Below are 25,453 nucleotides of genomic sequence, written 5' to 3'. Positions count from 1 at the left end.
TATAATTGTTATTTTCATTGCTATTTGATTAGCCTCTTTCCCTTATTTTCACGTTATTTATTATTTATAAAACTGTATTTTTGTTTATTTAGCAAGGTTGCTTTGAAACCACTCATGTTTTTTTAATAGATGTTATTCCCGTTTTATATAAAATTAGAAAGTTAATTTTGTCAGATTATTCATTTTTAGCTATTCAAAACCAAATCAACTCATGTCAGAGTTAAAAATGTCTTTACAACGAATACAGGCGTTAGTAATGGCAAAATAACCGCTAGTTTATAACCTTTTCGAGATCGAATGATAACATATGAACATAAAATATAAATAACTCAAAATATTTATAAATAATTGGAATTTCGTATCGTTACTAATATTAAATTTATTTGAATTTATTACTTTGTTTGATTGATAAAAAAGGAAATACTATTATATCGCACTTTTTTACATATATTTTTAAAGAAATAAACATCAATTCAAGAACATTAATGATTCATAGACTTTCGCTTAAAAAATGTTCAATCATGTAACATTTATTTTGTTGGCCCAAGCTATAACACAGTTACTTTTAGCTAGAGGGCGCCGAGGTTTGAAAGCTTCTGTCTGTGTTTTGTATATATGTACTTAGTAGTTATAAGCAAAATTAGGGCTGTGGTTTGTTATTCGTTAATTAATGTTAGTGCATTTGTTCAATTAACGTATGTTATATGTTAGATCACCCAAATGTTTTTACATTGTAAATAGGTAAGTTAACAAAAGTAGTGGAGATGGTACATTTTTGTATATTGGATATTTCGACTATTAGATGGTTGAAATTTGTAATACAAGACATTTTTTTCATTGGTAGGCCTACGTTGCGACCTGCTTTCTCAGCTCTGCTCAGAACCTCTAGTATGTGTTAGAATAGAGAAGGAATACAAAGAAGTTTGGTTCGACTAATGAAGATATGGTAAGTATTTTATTATTTTCACTCGGATTTGGATAATTATTACTAAATATTCTGCTTTGAAAACGAGGTATGGCTGTAAAAAGCAGAATATGTTAATATAACTACCATTCTTCACTGAGTATCAGACAGTAAATGTAATAACACTATATATTATTAACAGATTGCTTGGCTGACGAAGTTATGATAATATTATAAATAACTAATAGTACTATAGTATATATAATAATAATAATAGTACTAGTAGACAGGTCTGGTCTGTCGTATTCATTGGAAGTTAAGCCTGATTTATAAAAAACAAAAACTGCTTCCAAAGGAAATACTGTAAAAACACCAAATTATTTCAATTTCATACTATTATTGTGATGTGGAATAAAATAGTATATGTATTACTATTACTAATAGTATTGCAAGTGTTAGGTTTATAATATATAAGGTAATCTCAATGCTTTCAGTTTGATATGCAGTATCATAAGTTTTATTTGTTTCAAAGGTTGATGTATATATAACTGAGAACTTGTAACTCTGAAGAAAGGGTTATGATAGAATAAATATACATTGTCTATTTCTCTACTGAATTCATTTTCAAATTAAATGTTTTTCACTTAGAAAAATTGACAAGATAAAAAAAAACACGAAAAAGATGTATTTATACAACAACCAGGAAGATTAGTATGAAGATAGCTCAAAGTTTTAAATGTGTTGTCATCTTAGCAATCTGTGTATTTACAGAAGGTTTGGCAGTTAAATAGAATATCCTAAACCTCCAGACCATATTTGCCTTAGTATTGAATGACATCATCTTTCCAGTTCACTGCTGCTTCAGTCAGCACTTGATTTAATGTTGGGTAGAGTTAAAAGTGCTTTGTTTATGTAATGTCACTTTGTAAGAATCAGTATTCGATTAAAACTAGGAAACAGAATAATTAATTAATTTTGTAATTAAGTTCAATGAAAAATTAAATCTGTGCAGTGATTGAGTATCTTTATCGATAATTTAAAGTATAGAACTTATAAGTTGATTGTTTGTTTTTTTTCTGAATACAAATAAAAATTTTCATTTTCCAATTCTGACACTTTAATGTTCATTTATTTTGGAATTTGTCCAGGCAGAAACCACAGTAACCCTCTGTTACTGTTGGTTATTTGTTAATTGTATTTAATATTTTTTAACCAATAACTTTCTTACATTGTATCACATAATATCAAGTGTGCATTTTGTTAATTACTGGAAAACTAACAGCTGTTACATCATTAAAGTAAAAACTTTATTAACTATAACTGTTTGTAATTCCAATCCAGATAAATGTATTTTAAACTTCAAAATGTTTAGTTTTTCTGCTTAATAAACAGAACGTGCATATTCGTGATGACGAGAAACCGACTTGAAGTAAAATATATCTCAGTACTGCTGGTATGGGTATTAACACTTTTGCTAATAAAGCAGAGAACAACGTTTTGACCTTCATAGGTCATTTTCAGGTTAACAGAGAGAGTTTGCAACTGACCTTTGGCAGGCATATGTCTTAGGGACAAAAGTGTAAGTGGGTTCGGGATTGTTGTGGATGTTACAGTTAGATGCTAGATTATTAATTAATATAGATATAAAGGTGTTCCTTTATATATTGGTTAATTTTGGTTTTAGTTGTTGGGTAAATAAGGCTTCTTTGATTTTGCATTTGTTTATATTTGTTTCCCTATTTAGTATCTGGGTGTTTTCTATGGTTATGTGGTGTTTATTTGATTTGTAGTGTTCGAAAACTTGTGAAGGTATTCTTTTGTGTTCTTTGAATCTGGTTTCCATTTTTCTGCTCATTTCTGCAATATAGAAGTTGTAGCAATTGTTGCATTGTATTTTATAAATAATGTTGGTGTTGTTTGTCAGTGTAATTTTTTTCATAGTATGTACTTTAGTTTTGTACCTGGTTTTTTAATAAATTTGGTGTTTACTGGAATGTCATATTTTGTTTGAGTTTGTTTCAGATTTTGTTATTTTTTGCTGATGTTGGGAATATATGGTATGCAGTGGTGTAAGGTTTTGTAGTTTGTTGTATCTTTGGATTTATTATAAGTTGTTGATTGTGTTGTTGGTCTAGATGTGTGCATATAATTTTTTTTTTTTTTTTTTGGAGGAAATTTGATGTTGGTGAAGTATTGTTTTATTTTGTTGATTTCATCTGTTTTATTGGGTGAGCATAGTTTTGTGGCAGTGTTTATTTCATTTCTTAATATCTTGTTTTTTGTTTTGCTGCTTGTGCTGAGTCTCAGGTAATGTATAATCCAGTATGGGTGAATTTTCTGTTGATTTCTGTTTTGAATTGTATCGGTTTTTGTGATCTTAAGGTTGAGAAATGCAATTTGATTAACTTTTTCCTGTTCACAGGTGAACTTAATGTTTGGGTGTATAGAGTTAACGTGGTTGAAAACAAACTGTGTGTTCTGTAAATGTGAATCCAGCAATTATATTGTCAATGAATGTGTACCTGTATAGTGGTGGGTGTAAGGCTGAATTTATCACTTGAGATTTAATGTCATAAAAATGTTGGCTTGAACTGGTGACATGGGATTCCACATACTTTGACCATTTATTTGTAGGTAGTTTTGGTCATTGAACATAAAGTTAGTTTTTGTGGTAGTGAATTCTATAAGGTAAGGATTGCTAATTGGTTGCTGGGGATGTGTATCAATGGATTGCGGTCTTGGATATAAAGCTCTAAAGCATCTTGCAGGCTTCAGTGGTTGGAACTTCTGTGAGACGGAGATTACATCAAACCTGGCCATTGAGGCTTTATGGTTTAGTTGGTTGCAAATAGAATTAAGAGTCTTTGCAAATATGTTGCATATTTAGAAAATGCCCTCACTGTGTATTTACTGAGGTTGTAGTTAAGTGATTCACAAGTCAACATTATGGGTCATAGTGGACAATGAGGTTTGGGGGTACAGTATAATAGTGGTGTGTGCAAGTCAGTCCTGCATAGGTAAGAATAAAGGTTTTCTGATATTGTGTTGGTTTTTGTCATTTGTAGTGGTATTTTTTTAATTTGTATTCATGTGCTTCAGTTGGATTTGTGTTTATTAGTTTAAATTTGTTTGTATTTGATAAGCTGTTCATTTTTTTTAAATATATTCATCTGTGTTCATTATAGCTATAGTATTGCCTTTCACTGCTTTTAGAATTGTGTAGTTGTACTGTTTAGGGTGTTTATAGAATTAATATATTTTTGTATGAGTTTTCGTATGTTGCATATACACTCCTGTCTATGATTCTGTTAAACTTTTTTTTTCTGGGTACAATATATGGATTATGGTCAGTGAGTTTTGATTTGGCATATTAAATTTTATGATGCTTCAATGCTTATTAGGTGATATGTTATGAATTAGTCATTGGTTAAATTTCAAATTTAGTCAATTATATTCATGTGGTATTAATTAAAAGTAATTTTTTGTGGAAAACAGATATAAAAGAGAAACTTTTTAAAATTTCAATTATTTCATTGATTTCTGATTATTTTTTCTGTTTTTCAATGTTACATTTAGTGGTAGTAAAATTCAAATTAAGTTGTACCAGATGGAAAATATGTAATTTATTTTCTCTGATATGGATGGTGTATGTGCTTCATCAGATACGTCAAAATTGCTTCATTCTTCCATGTTCAACTTCTCGAGCAATATAACATCTTTCATGAGAGAAAAATTGCATCACATAAGATAGAAATATGGAACTGTGGTTGTACTTTCCTTTTGCAAAAATTCTTAATATATGTTACACCTGAGTTATTTAGTGTAAAAAATAAATGAAAAATATATTATGTACTAGTCATGAAAAATCAAAAAAAACATGGTTTGCATAAACATTTTACATCTTTTATGGCAAAATGTTAATTACCTCTTTTATTATACATCACTCAATGTATTAAAAAGTAGACCATCACTTAGGTCACTTATCCATCAACATTATGCTGAGCTTCTTTTCTTTAATCATGTTGGTAATTGGGTTTCCAACTGTACTAAAGGTATCATTCAAGTTATAATATCTAAATGTATCACCTTACATTTACTGTAATTAAAGGTCATTTACTAAATATTTTCCCAACTTTACAATTGATCTGTAATACATCTTTATCCTTATACAGCTATAAATATTCAATAGTTTAGTGTTATTAGTAAACTCCACTAACTTTTATGATATTGTTAACTGTAATAAGAAAAAGCAATGTTATAAGAACTAACTCCTCAGACACTCAATAATTAGCACCCAGTTTGGCTAAAATCCATTGAAAATATCTGAATTTTCTCTCATCTAACTATCCTAAAATCCAAACTCTTCTTGTGTGATTTTCTTAGCTACCCTTTGTGGTATCCAATTGAAAGTTTTTGAAAATCTAAATGCACCAAGTCTGCATTATTTTATGTCATCAGATGACAAGTGATATCCTCAAAGAGGCAATAGATTAGTTAAACCCATTAATGAACCCTTCTATAACTTGTGCTTGGTTTATCACATTCAGAAGTTTTCCTACTCCAAAAGTAAGACAAACTGGCCTCTAATATGAGAACAGTTACCACCCCTTCAGAAACAAAACTTGGCATCACACATCTCTTCAATCCTCAAACATTTGTGCAATAATCATTACTCTACCAACATTTAAAGGTGTTTTTCTTTTTTAAACTGGTCTTTGGCTTCATATAAAACCCTTAGGAAAACTATGTCTGGTCCAGATACTTTATTTTTAATCTCTCAATCTTTCTAATTACCACAAAGGTATTAATAACTATTTGATTCAAGTCTATTCCATTATTTTCTACATAAGGTTGTCTAACTGAAAGTTTAAACGTTTAAGGAAACAGTTTGGCAGCAAGAAATAATCATTTGAATGTGTAAAGAAACAATGTCAGTTATTTAAATGTATAGGGAAATGATTGGACAGTCACGTATTAAGGTATTTATTTAACTGTAAGTTTTAATGAAGAAATGCTGAACTGTGTATTCTTATTCAGAAACACAATTATTGGTTCGTGTAATATACACTAATTTTATGATAACACAGAGTAATTGACTTGTTACTACTGTGCAGCTTGTGTCTTCTGGCTGTAGCAACGACTACCCGTTTGACAGTGTAGATTAATAGATTTCTTTTACTGTGTTACTTGTTTCTTCTGGCTGTAACAACCAAGGCCAATCAAGGGTTTTCTTGTTCCTAGGCTTTTCAACTTAAGAGGTCTCCTAGAGACAGAATCTATACTTACAATACATTTAGTCATAGCTTGAAGCTTCTTAATTAGTGTGAAGTCATGGACTTCAGCCCAGTAAGCCAATGCCTAAATCTAGGGTTAGTAACAGTTATTACCTGTATTGCAGTTTTGGCTAATAGACTTGTTGCTTGCTTCTTTCTTATCAATGTAACAGTGGGCTACCCTATTGACAATACACGCTAGCGAGTCTGTACTTAGCGATGTATATCGAGTTAAGGTTAAAACTTTATCACAGACGGTGAAAATAACTTGAATTAGCGTCGTTATTGGAAGCTTTTTGTACAGTTACCTTCTTGTAGGAAAAATGTGTAAATTACATGCAAAACGGTCATGACTTATATATACGTGTGTGTGTGTTTATTTTATACTTGGCTTATTTAATGTGGTAACAATGTTACGGAATATTTGCATCATAGATGATCAGTTTCGCCCTAGCGGCGAAAAATGTGTACAACAGTCACATGAAACTTCAAGGCTGAAAATTAGAAGTGCTGTACTTGTACCAACGTACTTTAATATTCTCGAGACACGTCAACAGTATTTGTTAAATAGTAACTCATCTCATCATAAGCTTTACTACACGTGATATTCACCACACACTGACAGTCGATGGATACAAATACGTCCGATGGGATCAATTTTGTAATTTGTTACTGAATTTAACTCACTAGTTCATGCGTTAAATTTCAGTTATCTATTTTCGCATATACTTGTGTGGAATGAATGTTTTAATGTTTCCCTATTCAAAAATCGAGAAGTTCAACCCCAGAAACGAAATTTATTTTATATTACACCTTTTAGAGAGAGTAATGTGTGATTATCGATTGGTGGTTAAGTTCTGAAGTTAACCTAGTATTGAACTGGGAAATATTTTCCTTTAGTTTTTAAACAATAATGACAGTTTTGTAAACGTAAAACTCTCCATGGCTTGCTAAATATGGAACCTATGTTGTATGGCTATCGTACACTTGGGCGTTAAAGTGCACTCACCGTACGTACGTCCTTTACAGTAAATATACAAAGACCTCCCTACAAGCCAAGCCCATCTATCGTGGTATTGAAATAGAAAGGGCTTGTTTTCCTTTACTCCCACATGTTTTGCACATGGTACATCAATACAAGTCTCACGCACGTTTCGGCCTAACAGTATCTTCTATTGGACCAGAACTATTTCTTTAGTTTTGTTTCTTGATTTCGTTTTAATAGGAGGAAGTTTTTAAACCTGATAGGAACGTTTAATTTAGTAACAAGTAGCTTGTAATATATGACATCTGCATTCACAGTCAAGAACTGAACCTACTGAAATATTTGTACTAAATTTGTTAGTGACTCTTAATCCGCGCTGTTTGACATCACACTAACAAGGATATGTAGTTTGTGTGTGTCACGTGACATCATTAATTGTTATATCTTTTAAACTGATAAATCGCGAAGGAGACTAAAAACTCGTGTAGGCGTTCTCGTAAGTACCAGTTGTCATACTGTTCGAGCTATGCTAGTCAATGATTTCAGTTGAAACAGCTCTCGTATCCAATACTCTGATGTCCTACAAAAACAGGAAAATTATTTTTTAAAGTACCATATTTTTTATTTACAAAAATCTCTTCGAAGTTACTGTTTCGACTCAGCTCCACTTGTTGATTGTCTGTCGTTTTTTATTATTATTCTAAGTGTTTATCTTCTGTTTCAGTGGTCCATGGAAAGGTTGCTTAATTAAGGGGAATGGAACAGCATAGTATCCGAGATAAATAATCGAGTGGTTTGTAAACAAAAACGTTTGAGGACGACTGGGTTGTGTTTTTATTCACACCGTGGACTATGATTGTTAAAATGTTTATCTGCGTTGTATTTGTTCATTTTTCTTACAATTAGCTCTGAACGATTTATTTTGATTCCGCACCTTTTGTCCATTGTCGACAACTCGAACTTTGACCGTAAGTTTAACTCGCCTCTTCGTTATCGCTATCTTCACTCTAACCTAAGCCTTTTTCTCCTGTTTAATTTTAACAGTATAAACCGATATTAATGATTCAGTATGTTGGAGAAGGTGGTAGGGTTGCCTTTTATTTTCGAATGCTGATATTAAAATCTGCGTAGCACAAGGTTTAAAACTACACCAATATAAATATTTAAAAACTTTATTAAAGGCACAAGGTTTTACCAAAAGCTTCTATGTTTCAATAATATACTTTTCGTTCCTTGCGTATTGCAAAACTGATAACCTAATAATTATCATGGAAGGTGGTGCCACGTATTTTTTCTCTTAAAAATAGCTTCTCAGAAATAAATTTATGCAATTAATGAACCAGAATCTATTTAAAATTTATTTTAAATTATTATGCATTTATAATGATTCTTTTGCATTTAGATAGTAATTACTATTAGTGCGGTAGACATGACGTCCATTTGGACAGTTGATGTGACCGTTTTATTTAACTTTTCTTATTTCTTAAAGTTTCAGGGGAATAAAAGCGTTGAACTAGCTGTATTCTCAATATTGTAGTAAGCTTGTGTATTTATTACAAGTGTATTTTGTTTCTTCGGTACTGGTACTGTATAGTATTTATCTTTTGGTGTTACAACAATGATTGATAGGTCTCATGTATCTGTTATCATCGTAACCTTGGTAATTGAGTTATCACAGGTTAAGTAATAAAGGTAAAAATGCTGATATAACTTCTCCCCATGTGAGTGTGATGTGGCAGTAATTTGACAAGAAGATAATACCATACATAACAGCATGTTCTATATTATCGTAATTTTATACTACATTTGAAATGGTACTATTGTAACCATCACCCAATTTACTGTTTTAGACATACGTTAAGGTGTATTATTCTAATGAAACGTACTGTGGCGCAACGTCTTAAGTATGCCAAATACATTATATTGCACGTTTCTGGTATTTAAACACGTCTAAAATATTTTTTATTCATTGCGTGAAGTGTATATATAGTATAATATAACAGTTAAACATGAAGCTACACAATGGGCTGTCTGTGCTTTGCCCACCATGAGTATCGAAATGTAGTTTCTAGCGTTGTAAGTCTGAAGACATCGCTGTGCTACTGGAAGGCAACATCTTACATCTTGGCTCCGAAGCCTATTTTGCCGATACTTTACAGGGTCCAACTAGTCATTTTACAGTTACGTTTTCAAGGAAGAGTGTATTATGTAGCTGTTGGGTCCCAGCCAATAAGTGGCCTTTTAAAAAGAAAATGGAGCACGTCTCGCCGGTGGGTTGTGTGGGAGCTAACGTGTTAAGTAACAAAAATATTCAGTTTATTATTAAACCGAAACAGTATTATTCTTTGATAGATATTTTTTTTTGTACAGTATTCATGATAAACCTGAATGGGCGGCAATTTCCTGTTACAAAAACACGAGTGTTTATAAAGTATTGCATTACCAGGTTCATTATGATTATTTGCAGTAAGTTATATCTGGGAAGAACTTGGAGATATATAAGTTAGTAGCAACAAAATAGCGTTAGAAATATATCAACATTAAGATATTCTGTACTTTAATTTTTGGTGGCTCAGCGGCAGGTGCGTCGGCTTCTAATGCTAAGAATCGGGTTCTGATATCGGCAGTGGGCAAAGTACATAGCTTATCATGTAGCTTTCCATTTGTCAACTAACATCAGTATTAACATGGAACATTACCGAGTTTGGTTTGTTTTGAATTTCGCGTAAAGTTAAACGAGGGCTATCTGCATTAGCCGTACTTAATTTAGCAGTGTAAGGCTAGAGGAAATGCAAGAGAGTCATCACCACCTTCCGCAAACTCTTGAGCTACTCTCTTACCAACGAATAGTGGACTTAACCGTTACATTATAACGTCCTCACGGTTGAAAGGGCGAGCAAGTTTGGAGTGACGGACGGGGATTCATACCTGCGACCCTCAGGCTACGAGTCGAGTGCTCTAACCACCTGGCCATGTCGGGCCTCTGAGTATGGTGAAAGGTCATTAATTAGTGGATTTGACGTTGTACCTGAAAATAAAACTACTGATTTGATTTATGGAATTTGTTCCATAACACACACACACACACACACACACACACACACACACACATTTTAGTAATTTTGTTTTAGTTGCTTAGGTAACTACACAATATAAAAATCGTGTTTGAGTATCTTCGTCGCATAGTGTAGAGTTAATCAAGTTGCATCCGTGCACCTCTACGTAGTTACTGTATTTAATATTTGACCCCCCTTTACAAAGCAAACACGCGAAAAGAGACTAGAATCACGTGTGTACTTTCTAAATTGACATTTCACTAGGGCCATTATGCTTGTCACAATTTCAATAACTTTGAAGAGTTCTTTAAGTGGTGCTTCAGATACAGAGACTGAATGTTTCTCATAGAGTTTATTGGTCAGACTTCAGTATTTCGCAAGGACTGCATATGATAGTTCCATTAACGCTTGTGACCGTTGACCGCATCTGATGGACATCTGGCGAGTCTCAAGGTTATTAACCTATCATATCGAGAGTTTCCATCGTGAAGTCTTTTTAACCTCAAAATAACATGGATTAATATTCTAAAACAGACGTAACTTAAAGGGTTACAAAACTTTTTAAATATTTATTTTACATTAAAAAGAATACTGTACTGATAGCTCTCTGTTGCAAGTGGCTCATTATTAAGCTTGAGAGTTTATAAGTTTAATTTAAGAGCCGTGGGTCAGCATAGCGCAGACAGCTTATTGTGTAGCGTAACGCAGAAAAACAAAACTAAGAAATGTAAACTGATTCATTCAGTTCTACAACGTTGTTTGTCACCTGCAATTTATTGAAAGTTCGAATTACGAGTTTGTGGGTGATTCAGAAGTCTCAAGAATAAGTGCTAACGCTGACGATGTCAACAAATAAGCAAGACTTATTGGGATTGTAAAAGAGCTCTGTGTGAATGCTTATCCGCACCTTACGCCTACTTTGTAAATTTAATATTTGACCACAAGATTTGGCTTTCACTTTCGAAACACGGCCATATTGTAAATTTATAAATGATGCGATAGTAAGTCAGGGTACGAAATTTTTTGAATGGCTACTCGTCATGCAGGGCAAATGAAATCAAATTTTATTTGTCGAACAGTGTTTCAAATCGCCATAATTAATGGGATAAAGCTTGACGTTTATCTTATTCTCTCAACAGTTTCCGAACATTGTCGAATCATCCCAACTATAAACTATTTGATAGTTAGTTTTCAGTAGGCCCTCAGTAAAGGAATGACCCATATATATAATATTGACCTTTTAACTTATCCACTGACCAGTGGCCGTCGTCACTTAATTTAGCGTACTGTAAATGTGATACCCGTTATGTGCAGAAAACCTGTAATCGATCGAAGTTTTGCTTCTCATTCCAAATAAGGTTACACGAACAAAGAATTCGTAAAAGGTCAGTATAAACCACGCAAAACGCAAGAAAATGGCGTGTTCAAAGATGTGCGAAGCTGCAGGAAATAAGTGCACGTGCTATCAAAAGAAGCTCGGACATAAACTATGTGATACAAACGAAGGTGCTCCACCTGTTCAGATACTTTATTATTACGAGTAAACTAGTTATTATTGTTATTAAATGTCAATTATTGTTCACGCAAAAGTGTGATTTTTTTTTTTCAGTATAGTTGCCCTGAATACTGCCCCATTTGTTACACGTAGTAATAACATCAAGGCTTATGGTACTAAATAAGGTAAAATTTATAACAGTTACAGTTATGTAAGTAAATTATTTACTGAATTCAGTGTTTAATTTTAGCTCCGCAGTTACTGCACATTAACTTCAGTCAGCTGAAATAACGCGTGAAAACAAGTCAAGTTACATGTATTCATTCACTCTTTACAACTACTAGCGGATAAGTGGAATTTCCGAAGCAGGTTCACAGACGCACATCATGTTTGCACATCTGTTCTTGTATTAACCTCGACACTTAAGTGTATTAATGTGGCCGTAAGTGATCACCACATCTGGAAGTGTTCCTGTCATGATTCTCGTAATATATAGTCTTAATTTGTAAGAACTACTGGGGTAAAAGTTATAAGCTAACAGTTGTAGTTAGTGAACTGTTAAATGATTAGCAAATGGAGGCACTAAGTGGAAGGAAAACATTTCTTTGTACAAACAGTATAGGTACGAGTTTTTGCTGAAAACTTATCTTAGACACTTTATATAACCTATACATCTTTGTTTACAAAAACCTAGACAAACAATATTCTCCGAATCATGCATGTACAAATAACTGAGCAGTCTAGACACCTCTAAGATGCTCCAAATATTGTGTTTGGAAAGAACTCAGCAACCTAGACACCTTCGACAAGATGCTCCAAATATTGTATTTCCAAACAACTGCAATCTAGATACCTACTACAAGTTGCTCCAAATGTTGTGTTTACAAACGACTTAGCAGTTAGATACCTACAACAACATACTTCAGAGTAAACTGAACCATCACCTAAATTTACAGACACTGTACACGCAATACCACAATGATTAAAATATGTTTTATTTTTGGTTGTACTTACTTGTTTATAATCACGTTTTAATGCAATAAAAAAATTAACCCATGTTGTACAGCATGTAATAAAAATTTGAGAAAAAGTGAATAACTTTCGTTTGAACCCATGCATATGTGCGTATAGATATAGTCGTGTCAGATACCAGTTGAAAAGAAATTTCAAGTACACCACGCAACAGCAGAAGGCTTGTTTTACTTCTCTTGATTCTCTCCAGATGTTCTGTAATGTTGTCGCTTCATCCATTAAAATTAAGCCACATGCAGATATAATTATTACAGTATGGTTTTCTTGTAGTTTAAAACTTGTGGCCTGCAAATTTCAGTTTTGTTTTATTTACACTGTGACTTGTTTTGTTCACTTTAAAGACTAACTTATGTCGACCTTAAGACTAAATTTCATTGACAGAACTAGGATATTTCAGTCGTACTTCGATGTCCTGTGGTATTCTTTACAAGTTCTACTTGAGTAACATATTATTTCTTTTGTCATTTTGAATCGATAAACTGCCAGTCTGCCCGTGTTAGTTTGGAAGTGTAAATCCATTTTTACCTTGATTAGTTTCAACTGGCATTCCTTTGAAGTAGCAAAGTTCTAGTGAAGGCCAGTCAGGTTCTTCTTTCTCCAAGATATAGCAGTTTGTTTAAGCCCAAGGAAGAGTTTTAACTTTCATGAATGATTTGTTGTTGAAAAATTACAGTATATAAAGAGGCCATTTGTATAATTAAGAACTGACAGATATGATGATAATGTCTCATGAATTTCTTTCATCTCTTTTTTTTCTGGTAGTTAATTATTTCGTAAATATTTTCCTGGTAGTTAGTAAATTCTTAAAGATACTTTTTTGAAAACCACGTAACAATCTATAACAATAAATAGGGAGTTATGTTGCAACTCGGAGGTTGTAGGAACAAAACCCGGGACAGAACATACCCTGTCAGTTGTGGGGGAGTTATGATGGTCCCGTCAGTTACACTATTAATTTGTAAAGGACTAGCTCAGGACTTGCTGTGGGTTCTGGTCGGCAGCTTAAAATTTGGGACTGAAGAACAAAGCCTTAATAGCATTGTTATACTCAAAATAAGTAAATCATTTATTTATAAGATGTGTGTGTCAAATTAATGGTGTTATTGCTAATCTTAGTTACATGATGTATAATGCATTATTAGTTTTAGTATAAGCGTAGTTGCATGATTTTTATGCAGTATTAATAGTGATGTTACTAGGCCCAGTTAAATGATATTTATGTAACTTTAGTGGTGTTGTTGTAAGTTAGCTTTCACATAGTGACATTACTATTGTACAAAATATGAACTACTATTATTACTTCTCTGTAGCACAAAAGTTGTTTTATGTACAAGAAAAACGTGAAGACTCCCTAACTTCAAATCCATTTACGTGTTTCTCTTTAAAGGGAGGCTTTGAAGGTAGCCCTAAATAAATAAATATGTAAGAATTATTGATGATTCATCATGAATTAAAATGTGCACACATTGGTATCAATAGTTAAACCGCCAGTATAAAGACAATTCATTTGGTGAAGTGTTGACAGCCTTCAATCAACAAGACTTCAACTTTAATTAAACTTAGAAAGATGACTTACTTGGTATTAACATACTTCATCTCTGATTTTTCCATCAGCCTTGACTGTTACTTCCAGTGCAGCAAATATTGGATCTCACAAAACTGATAACACAGAATACATTATACTAATGATACCCATCTCCCAAGTGTTGCAAAGACAACGCTAGATTAAAGAACTTCAAACCGTGAAAGACGAACAAAAGAACCAAAAGTGAAATAGTTATAATCCTTGAGTTAAAGAATCTTGGGTACATTTACCGTCCAGTTATACGTAAATATTAATTAATTATGTGTGTGTTTAGATCGACCGTGTGCAGAAAACAAAACTACGAATAGAGAAAGAGTGACAACAGAAAATTGACATTTACCCTTTGACTCTCATATTTTGCAGTACCCGCGTTTGTTGACTGGAAAAAATTTGTGGCGTGTAAAACGGATAACCTGAGAGGAAAGTGATAGGCTCTAATGGACTTTTGTAAACTATCGTAAGTAGAACATCGTAACACCTGTACGGCTTAGTCACCACAAGTCATATGTTATCCATCTTACAACACCACCATTGAACAGTCACTCTTGGCAGTCGTGGTTAAAGCAACTAGTAATGATGGTTTGTTTCCCTCTTTTTTTACCTAACATAATATGGATTTCACCATTTAAAAAAGAAACTGTATTGTAATTCACCATTAAATTGTTTTGTGTAAAACCCTGAGAGCATTAGTGTTTGTTATATTAAATTTGAGTAAGTTAAAATATTGATTAGCAGAATTAATCGCACCCCTCCGAAAGTCTTACTTACGAAAGTCTTCTAGGGTAGGAATCTGTTGTTTGCAAGACGTATTTTATGGGTCATTATGTACTGCGTATTTAAGGTCTCCTTTCAAGCGATGCAAATTGTTACTTTTCGAAAAAAATTAAATTGTTTGTACACAAATAGATGGATAACATGACAACAAAATATCTGGGTCAAGGATATTATGACATGTTTTAACCTTGTTTTCGTAATAATATTCATAGATGTGTTTTAATGTACACACCCACTACGTCTCTACATCTGTGAAAATGTCTTGTATTTTAGGGTAGTAAGTAGACTAGTGGTTAGTCTACTCCGTTATTTTGTATCTATACTAAAGCTCTTTGTCGTAGTTCTTAATTTTTAGTTACTGACCAGAATGGACACCCTGCCACCCACTATTTACACTGAAGGATTTGTTGTCACTGTTATAACGACTGATGATTTAAAGTGCAGGGAATACTAAGTGGTATCTGACGCATTCAAACAAGGTTCGCCAGTTCCACAATCTTGAGTTATACCTCAAGTCCAACCATGCTTGGGTTTATGTTGCTCAGTTAGTTTGCGCTTCGCACTTTGTGGCTGTGAGCTGGCTTTAAAGATAATATTCAAATCCCACTATTCGGAGTAACGAAAAAGTTGCCTTTAGTTCAAAATTATCGGCAGACTAACTTTTGCACTACATGTGTATGTGTAATAATGAACCTCGCAATTACTGTGAAAGGAATTACAACAATGTTGAATAGTACAAGAAATGTGTAACAGTGTTTTTGTTCACGTACGTTAAATTAGGTGCACGAACCACGGGGTACAGGAAAGCTCTCTTTGAGAGTAACAGAACCTTTTAGTTTAAAGTGAAGTACGAATTGAAATCATAGTTTGTTCAGGATACCTAAAATCAGTTTTATAGATCCAAAAGTGATGTTTGCAATGCATATTTTGAACAAATCACGTGGGTTTTTATGGCATACCATAAAACTCGGGTTTTTTACAATCCGTGAATGAATAATAGAAGAGAACTTTATAAAACTGCTTCCTCTTCCAGTGATAACCTTTTTTATGTAGTTATAACTCAGTTATATTATACAGGATACTCTAGTAAGTTATCAGTTATCGCATAATATTTACACTCTTCGAATAAAGACGTTCAGGTTAACATTTATTGTAATAGTCTCGCCGTTGTTCTGGCGTTTATATATGATCAAAATATTTTTGTATTGACAACTTACATCACGAAGTACAAAGAAAGTCATATAATTAACAATGAACCTTTAGTATTATTTAATTCTATATGTTACTATTTTAAACACTTTAAAACTTTTTTACTTCATGAGTTTATCTTTTGAAGCTTAATTTGAACAAGGGTGTGAAAAAAGTGATTCCATAGATTACTGTTACATACCCGTGTTCCTTGCGGGTTTAAAGCTACTTCGCATTAATATCCTAAACTCATCTTTTATTCCTAATTACTTCTATAGGAGTTCCTTCCACAGGCAGGGGTCATCAGTACATCTACTCCCACAAGCTGATGAACAGAATTTCAAACATAGTGCCCCTGGATTCTAAGGGGAGGCAGAAACATAAACAACATGTTGGCGAACCTGGACACAAATTCATAGTCCCCCATCATATCTGGGTGATTTTTTAGGGGCACCATATTAATGAGGACCTCATCCCTACTGACCAGACCGAATCTGCCTGGTTGGTGTGGTCCTACTGTCCAATAACTGTAGGATCAAATAGCTAGATATACGTACATAGAAAGAAACAAGTTGAAATTATACGTATGTTGTTTCTGCAGTTGGGTCTTTAGCTGTCTGTTTGTTACATATTTAAAAATACCATACCTTAATATTCGTAGCGGTTTACGTAGTAATTGAGTTGTTAGCTGTCTGTTTGTTACATATTTAAAAATACCATACCTTAATATTCGTAGCGGTTTACGTAATAATAGTTGAGTTGTTAGCTGTCTGTTACATGTTTAAAAATATCATACTTTAATATTCGTAGTGATTTACGTAATAATAATTATTGACACGTCATTATTTTCAAACTTTTTTTGAAAGTCCTGTATCATTAATGCAGGCATGATAACTCCTGATAATCGTGTGAAGTAATATATTATATTCATGTATTTATGTTTGCCTGTTGTTTTTATTCTAATACGTTTGTTATGTTTATATAAACACGCCTACTACAGTTTATTAACGGACTGTACGTTACTGTGTAAACATCATTAAGGCAGAATCGTACGTACCAGAAATGTTAACAGGATGTGATAGTGCGCTTTACTATGGGTACTTATCGTATGAGTGCCAATCAGTGAGCTTTTGTAACATACGTTCTTATAATGTGAATAGATAAATTCAGTTTCTAAACATTGACTATTTTCTTCTCATGAAAACGTGTTAACGCCTTCCGAATGTTGCATCGTGAAGTACCATATGTTATAGAATTAATAGAAAAATGCCTTACTTTCCTATCAACATGTTTAGTTCAAAATACGGCTTTCATAGAAAGTTTATAGAGTTAACACATGTACGAGTTATCTAACTTTTTTAAACTGTACATTTTTAAACTGAATATGTTTGAAGTTTTGTAGTTTCTGTGCAGACTTCTAATTAGACATGTTTGCTCCTTTTATTGTGTGTGTTTTCATATAGCAAAGCCACATGGGGCTATCTGCTAAGTCCACCGAGGGGGATTCGAACTCGTGATTTTAGCGTTGTAAATCCATAGACTTACCGCTACACCAGCGGGTGACTTTTTTTTGTTAACTCGTATTATAATAAGCAAATAAGGATGTAATTTGGTTGTAGATTTTGTATTGGAAACCTTCAGTATTATGTGATCACACATTTTAAAATGTATAATGAACATCTTATTCTACTTAAAGATGTGGAATGAATATATTTTTGGACGTTTTTGAGAGATGGAGTGACTAACTGTAAAGTCAGAAGGTGGAGTGAATATTTTGTTGGACGTTTTGATGAAAGATTAGAACCCATAGGAAACACATTGCTCTTCGAGAGATGTGTATATAAAAGAGATAATCAAATCTACAGAACACATACTTAATTTTTTCAATCACATTAACTCTATACATCCCAACATCAACTTCACATGTGAACAGGAAGAAAACAATCAAATATCATTTCTTAACCTCAAAATTACAAGAACTGATACACAATTTCAAACAGAAATCCACCGAAAAATCACCCATACTGGACTATACATTCCTTGGGACTCAGCACATGAAACAACACAAAAACTCAACATACTAAGAAACCAAATAAACACAGCCATAAAACTATGCTCACCAGATAAAATTAACGATGAATTAGACAAAATAAAACAATACTTCACCAACATCAATAAGTTTCCTCCACAAACCGTAGAAAACATTATACGCACACACCTAGACAGAAAGCAAAATCAACCAACTAAAGTAAATACAGCTCACGAATCAAAAAACCACGAAACCATATACTGCTGTATACCATATATTCCCGACATCAGCAAACAAATAACCAACATTTGGCAAAAATTAGTAACAAAATATGACATTCCAATTAATACCAAATTTATTCAAAAACCCGGCACAAAACTGAGGTCTATACTATGTAAAAACTACACTGACAAACACCACACCAACATTATTTATAAAATACAATGTGATAACTGCCACGACTTCTATATTGAGAAACAAGTAGAAAATGGAAACCAGATTCAAAGAACATAAAAGTCACCTTCACACGTTTTCGAACACTGCAAGTCAAATAAACACAACATAACCATAGAAAACACTCAAATATTAAATAAAGAAACAAACATAAACAAACGTAAAATTAAAGAAGCCTTACTTATACAACAACTTAAACCCAAAATAAACCAATATAAAGGAACGCCTTTATACCTATATTAATATAATAAATTATATATTCAAACATCTAATACCGCCCTCTACATTTCGACACACAGTTACACAACCCCTTTCAAACATGTGGTCAGCTTCCGGTCAGTTACCTCTTTCTTTGTGAACCTGACGATGACCGAAGAAGGTCGAAACGTTGTTCGCTCTTCTATGTAAAGTGTTTTCTCAGCCCAAACGAGCCGTTTTTGCATATAAATTTTTAAAAAACTAACAGATCAACGCTACGACGACGTAAAGAACCTTTCTTTGATATATTGTTCAAGCAGAGTATTTATGATGAAACTTTGTAAAATGGACGGCAACTGCCTGTTGTGGAGACACAAGTGTAGAGAATGACGTTTCGTTGTAAACAACTTTATTGTAATTAATAACAAAGCTACACAATGGGCTATATGTGCTCTGCAGATTTCTAGCGGTGCTAGTCCACAGACATGTCGCAGTGCCACTGGTGGGGGTATACAACAACACATTTAGAACTAGGTTTCTTTCTTACTATTCTCCTGCTAAACTCCTGCCTTTCATAATTCGTTCTTAAAAAGCACCATTTCTCTATTTTGGGTTACAACGTTTATAGTTGCTGCGTTTCTTCTAACTTCTAAAACTGACTGAAAGTCGGACGCTCCCCGAGTAATTTTATAACAACATAAAACGCTATAATCTTATAATTTCTTAGGGACTGACCCAAAGCTCGCCGCTTTCTTCCCTCTTTATCCTCACCAGATATTCTTTATATTTAATTTTTAGCTTTTTTTCATTCGCAGAGCTGAAATCATACAGAAAAATAAAACTAACCTTAAAATTTATACACGAGAATAAATACAGCACACTACATTACAGACCTCTTTTTCCACTACATGTTTTATTATATTTACTAATTTGACCACAAACATTTGTGGTCAAATTAGTATTTTTGTTACAACAGTACTTCTATAAAGCAAAATAATTGTTATGGCAGAAAACAAAATCTGCGAGCCCACTTACCTTTGACCCAACATTAATTAGGCCATTATTAAGTATGTCGTATATTCGATGAACAGATAAATTAACACTATATATATATCGACTGAGGCCTACAATTTTCTACAAACTACGAGACGCATTATAGTAACAAAACTAGCTTAAAGCAACAAAAATTCAGAATGTACGAATAACATGACGTCAATTAACAACAACTGAACTACACAACAAATGATTTAATAATAGCGTAATTAGCAAACTTGTCATAACCATCGAACCCAAAAATAACAATGTTCGCACAACCTAAACTAAATAATACACTCGTATTAAACCTAAATTTAATAGTCGTGTATATAAAGATCGACTAAAAAGAAGTTAACTAGTTAACAGCGCCCACCGCCAACTATTCGGCCACTCACGTCTGACCGAAGACGAGTATTTGACTCTCATTCTGAAATGTACCCATGGCGTCAAAATGCAAAGTACGATCTTTGTTCTCATGGTAATGGGACCCAAACAAAGAACACGAGGGTCCATAGTGGAGTACGCTAACCATTGAATCACGCTCTGCTGGTATTTGTTTGTTTCACAGCATAGCCACACAAGTCTATCTGCTGTGGCCACAGAGGGAAATTAAACTCCAGATTTAGCGTTATAAGTCCGTAAACTTACCACTGTACTCCTGGGGGAAGTTTTGTGACAAAATGATTTGGTAAGAATATTTACAAGTTACCGTGTTTGCCGAAAATCATGTGTTACAGGATAAATTCTTGAAAATACGAGAATTTGAGCCAGAAAACAAAGATTAATTACTCTCAAACATGTTGTTATGTACGCTTCAAAATAATTTTATAATCGTTATAGAATTGGTGGTGTTCTGCATTCTATAGTGTCTGCCACAAGCGTGACGTCAAAGTAAAAACTCATTCAAAACCTAATTTTCAGGCATTGTTCAAGACAACTACACTCTTGTTACAGACTGTCTAGCTACTAGACGCTACACTCTAGTATTATTACACACCTTTGTTGGTTGGTTTCAATCACATCTGATGTTAGGTATTATAAAATACACCGATGAAAATTTATGTACACGCACACAACGAAACCCTTTATATCATTTTAAATAATTTTTTTTGCCAACATTTTACATCATGAAAGAATGATAGTTATTTTCATTGTTATCACTTTACAAAAACATTTAGGCGTTCGACTCGTAATCCGAGGGTGGCGGGTTCGAATCCCGGTCGCACCAAACACGCTCGCTCTTTCAACCGTGGGGGCGTTATAAAGTGACGATCAATCCCACTATTCATTGGTAAAAGAGTAGCCCAAGAGTTGGTGATGACTAGCTGCCTTTCCTCTAGTCATACATAGCTAAATTAGGGACAGCTAGCGCAGATAGCCCTCGAGTAGCTTTGCGCGAAATTCAAAAACAAACAAACAAAAACATTTAAAACGCCACACTACAGCTATAAAGTTGGGTGTTTGAAGTCGGTTATGAAATGAAGCAGATATCAGAATTATGTTTAAAACAGTTTGTGATGTTCGTTAATATAATAAATTATATATTCAAACATCTAATACCGCCCTCTACATTTCGACACACAGTTACACAACCCCTTTCAAACATGTGGTCAGCTTCCGGTCAGTTACCTCTTTCTTTGTGAACCTGACGATGACCGAAGAAGGTCGAAACGTTGTTCGCTCTTCTATGTAAAGTGTTTTCTCAGCCCAAACGAGCCGTTTTTGCATATAAATTTCTCAACAAGTGGGTTTCTCGTCATCACTGATTATTCTGTTAGTTTTTGCTTAGCGCTACCCGCGTTTTTGTATGTAAATCATTGTACAATAAAAAAGTGTAGGATGACTCGTGATAAATTCTACATTCAGGAAGAAAACTAGTTTCCGATTTATCTTCCCTTCGTGTTTTTCTTCGCGCTCATTCTCTGATCGTATACATGAAGATCAGCACACATACAGACGTGCAATCATGTTTTCTTTGTTGAGATGGTTTCGATTGTGGTAATACAGTGTTAACAACCGAAGAATGAATGTTTTACACATTGACTGTACACGGGTATTCGCAATCAAAGGAGCTGATAGCTTTCAGCGACATCTGAATCCTGTCGATTATTACTGTTCGGTTGTGTCTAAACGAGGGATAATTGTAAAAGGAAACACGGTTTTTACTATTATACAAGCCTTTGCATGCATGTCTTTTATCCGAGCCTTTATTTCTCGTGTATTGTAGTTTAACAAGAATAGTTTCTCGCTGAAACCATGTGATGGCGCAACTCGTGTTCTCAGTTCCTTCGGGATTCAGCGATATCAGAAACTCGCAGCACATTGTTTACGTTGGTGATATGTTATCGTTGATAATGGTTGGTACTTAACTTTGAGTTACAAGTGGCTAGTCAACGAATATACAGCACTTACCATTAAACTGAGGCTAACCTAGTAAGATATTCTAATGGTGTGATACCATAATTTATGTCAGGAAAGGAGTTATCTTAGAAGGTTTTGAAACGGCATCGACTATAATGAATCGCATACGTTGGAAACATTAATAAATTCAGGCCTAAATTCATTTTACCAAACAGCGAGTAACGACTACATTGCAGGACATATAAAGGAAGTTTATGTAATACGTGACATCTATAGCATTAAATTATTTTAAAAAATTAAGGTTTGAAATAGTTTAATTTTACAGTAAAGAAACAACGAATATACATGGATAGAAATTTCAACATTTTCACATGTCCTCTTCAGTTAAACGTGAAATTTGATGTTTCATTACATGGATTTTAACTTTAATTGTAGATTAGTTTACACAAAATTATGAATTTACCTATTGTTAACATATTAAGATTTAATTCGGTAGCGGAGCATAAATTTGAAGAAAATAACGCACAAACTGAGTTTCAGAGAAAGTATTTGTGTATTAATGAACGTAAACATCTTTCATGGTACACAAAACAAACTTGATAATGTTTTTGCCCATTTGTTTGTAGTACTTCTATCTCAGGCCCGGCATGGTCCGATGGTTAGGACGCTGACCTAGTAATTAGAGGGTTGCGGATTCGAATCCCCGTCACACCAAACAAGCTCGTCCTTTCAGCCGTGGGTACATTATAAAATAAGGGTCAATCCCACTATTTGGTAAAAGAGTAGTCCAACAGGTGATGATGTCTTGCTGCATCCCTTTAATCTTACATTGCCAAATTAGGTATGGCTATTGCAGATAGTCCATGTGTAGCCTTGCGTAAAATTCAAAAACAAACAAGCTTCTACCTCAACCTTAATAATGTTACCAATCAACATTAAAAATCGTAAATACTAAAATACGGGTTTTGTTTTTCATACTTGGATTCTGTCCAAACGCAGCATTGGAAATATTTAGGTACATTATGGATTGTAATGAAAGAGTAGATCGTTTATACTGCTAGTATATACTGTCAGTTTAGGTCGTTTTTTCTGATAAAAAATTATTGAAATTTTAATAAGTTTAGAAAACTTCTATTCCATTATAGATATGTTATTTATTTTTACTTGCAGAGAATTGTGAATTTTCTTGTTCTTGCTAAAATGTATAATTTTAGTGAAGAAAGGAAAGAATCCATGACTGATACCACTTGTGCCTCATAGTAACAAGACAAAGTTTAGGAAATTTAAAATAAAACTGTTACATTACTTACATGTAAGGTTATTGAGTCTGGAATATTTTGCTCATTGTCATTTATGTTTTTTAGCAGTTTCTGTTGTAAAATTTAAGGAAGTAAACTTATTGTAAGTGAAATACAATAGGCTTAGTAAGAAAATAATTTTTAAGGCATCAAATAATTAAATATCTAGCAGACGTCACTCTGTACACTGATAATGAATAACTTGACAGTGTAAATTGATTAGTTTTCTTATTAAACAAGAAGCTTATAGTATATTTTAGAAGAGACAGTATTGTTCGTGTATGGAAAATTATGATAATATTACAAGAAGGTATAATAATAATTTGCACATTAATTATAGTAGTGATAAAAATTGTAGAAATCGTTATCTTCAAAATAATGAACTTAGTTTCCTCTTGTTTGTAGTTTGTTTTTATGAACACGATAAAAATGAACTTCTATTCAAGTTGAAATACAGCAAAATCGAATAAACTAGTTTACAATTAAGTTAAATTTGGATCTGTATTATGAGAATGTTTAAATGTTACTTTGAATGTTATGCTTTGATTTGCTGTTAAAAATAAGTTTGTTACTTGTTCCACCATAAGAAATAATATCTCGAGGAAAAATTTAGGTTTTAGATTTATTTTAATTACAGTACAGGTGATGAAAATAGGCAAATTTGGACACGTTCAAAGTGTGGGCTGTTCATAAATAAATTTTATCTCTTCACTTATGCGTGTTCACTTTAAGTTACAAGGCTGTTATTTACATTCTTAAATTATTGTATCTTTGCTGGTAACTGTCACTTACTTGGTATATATTGTGGTAAGTAGATAAACAGATACAAGTTTAATTTATCCTAACTGCAATAAACTGTGGTTTTGTTCTACAGTTAGTAAGTGAAACTTTGATTTCAGAATAAAAATGCACGTGTTTTGTGTGAGATATTACGATGTTTGTTTTTATCTCCCCGTTATAAAATAAATATTAGTTTGCTTAAAAATATTTTGAAAATATCTGCTGAATTGTAATAAATTAATGGTTGAAAGGCATGAGATAAACCAGAATTATTCACTTGAACTTGTATTCTTTTGGATTGAGAGAAAAGAGAGGTTTGTTTAGGTTTGACAGTGTGTATCTTCATTCATATACTTTATTTCTGTAATTCTAGAGATAATTAGTATCATGTTTTTTTTTTTTTAATATAACATCATAACTATTTACTTGAATATTCAAAGTTTCTTAGACTCTGACATAGTTACTTGTGGCCCCTGAGTTTGGTTGATTTTCATTGATGATCTTGGAAAATTTACTGTAATATAATCCGCTTGTTTCTTAATGTTTTGAATTTTCCTAAGTCATTGGTACAGAAGTTTTATTTTGTTTAAGCACCATTGTTTTTCATCTTGTATCTTTCAAGCTGTCAGTTAAAACCAGACTGTCTGTTGTGATTGTTTACTGTTATCCTCCTAAAGTGAGATGAAAATGGACTTGATAGAAAAATCGAGAGTTGATTCGTCCTTTGATGTTGAGAATACACAGCTTCCCTTTGCTAAGGTAATCATTTTGTTTACTTCCTGAAAATGTCTGTTAAACAACTATCGTGAATAAGAAAGTTTTTGAATATTTAATACAGTATTTTTGAGTTAATTCTGAATTCATTCTTATTGAAACTTAGAAATTTTGAAGTTGTTAGGCCATGTTGATTTGTAATAGAAATATATTTAAGAAATTGTATCATGAAACCTACTAGGAGAATTAAGGGAAAGCAAAAGATGAAATTTATGTCATTCTTAACTACACAT

At 33.1% G+C, this 25,453-nt stretch overlaps 1 protein-coding gene across 8 annotated transcripts in view; it reads left to right on the top strand.

Annotated features, from left to right (window-relative positions):
- The first annotated feature begins 585 nt into the window (after positions 1-585).
- The window catches only part of LOC143225288 (uncharacterized), a 66,773-nt gene continuing 41,905 nt past the window's right edge, over positions 586-25,453 (top strand). For 3 of the 8 annotated variants that reach the window (XM_076454424.1, XM_076454423.1, XM_076454422.1), the window contains exons 1-3: positions 586-741; positions 845-946; positions 25,124-25,205. In XM_076454424.1, the coding sequence (XP_076310539.1) occupies positions 936-946; positions 25,124-25,205 (93 nt within the window). In that variant the 5' untranslated portion in view covers positions 586-741; positions 845-935. Of the gene's footprint in view, positions 742-844; positions 947-7,988; positions 8,131-14,889; positions 14,910-25,068; positions 25,206-25,453 lie in introns of those variants that run through there. The other 5 variants (XM_076454428.1, XM_076454425.1, XM_076454429.1 and 2 more) reach the window with 4 other exon arrangements.

Source organism: Tachypleus tridentatus, chromosome 9 (assembly GCF_004210375.1).
Source record: "Tachypleus tridentatus isolate NWPU-2018 chromosome 9, ASM421037v1, whole genome shotgun sequence".
NCBI lineage: Eukaryota > Metazoa > Arthropoda > Merostomata > Xiphosura > Limulidae > Tachypleus > Tachypleus tridentatus.
This window is presented reverse-complemented; position numbering and strand designations above follow the sequence as displayed.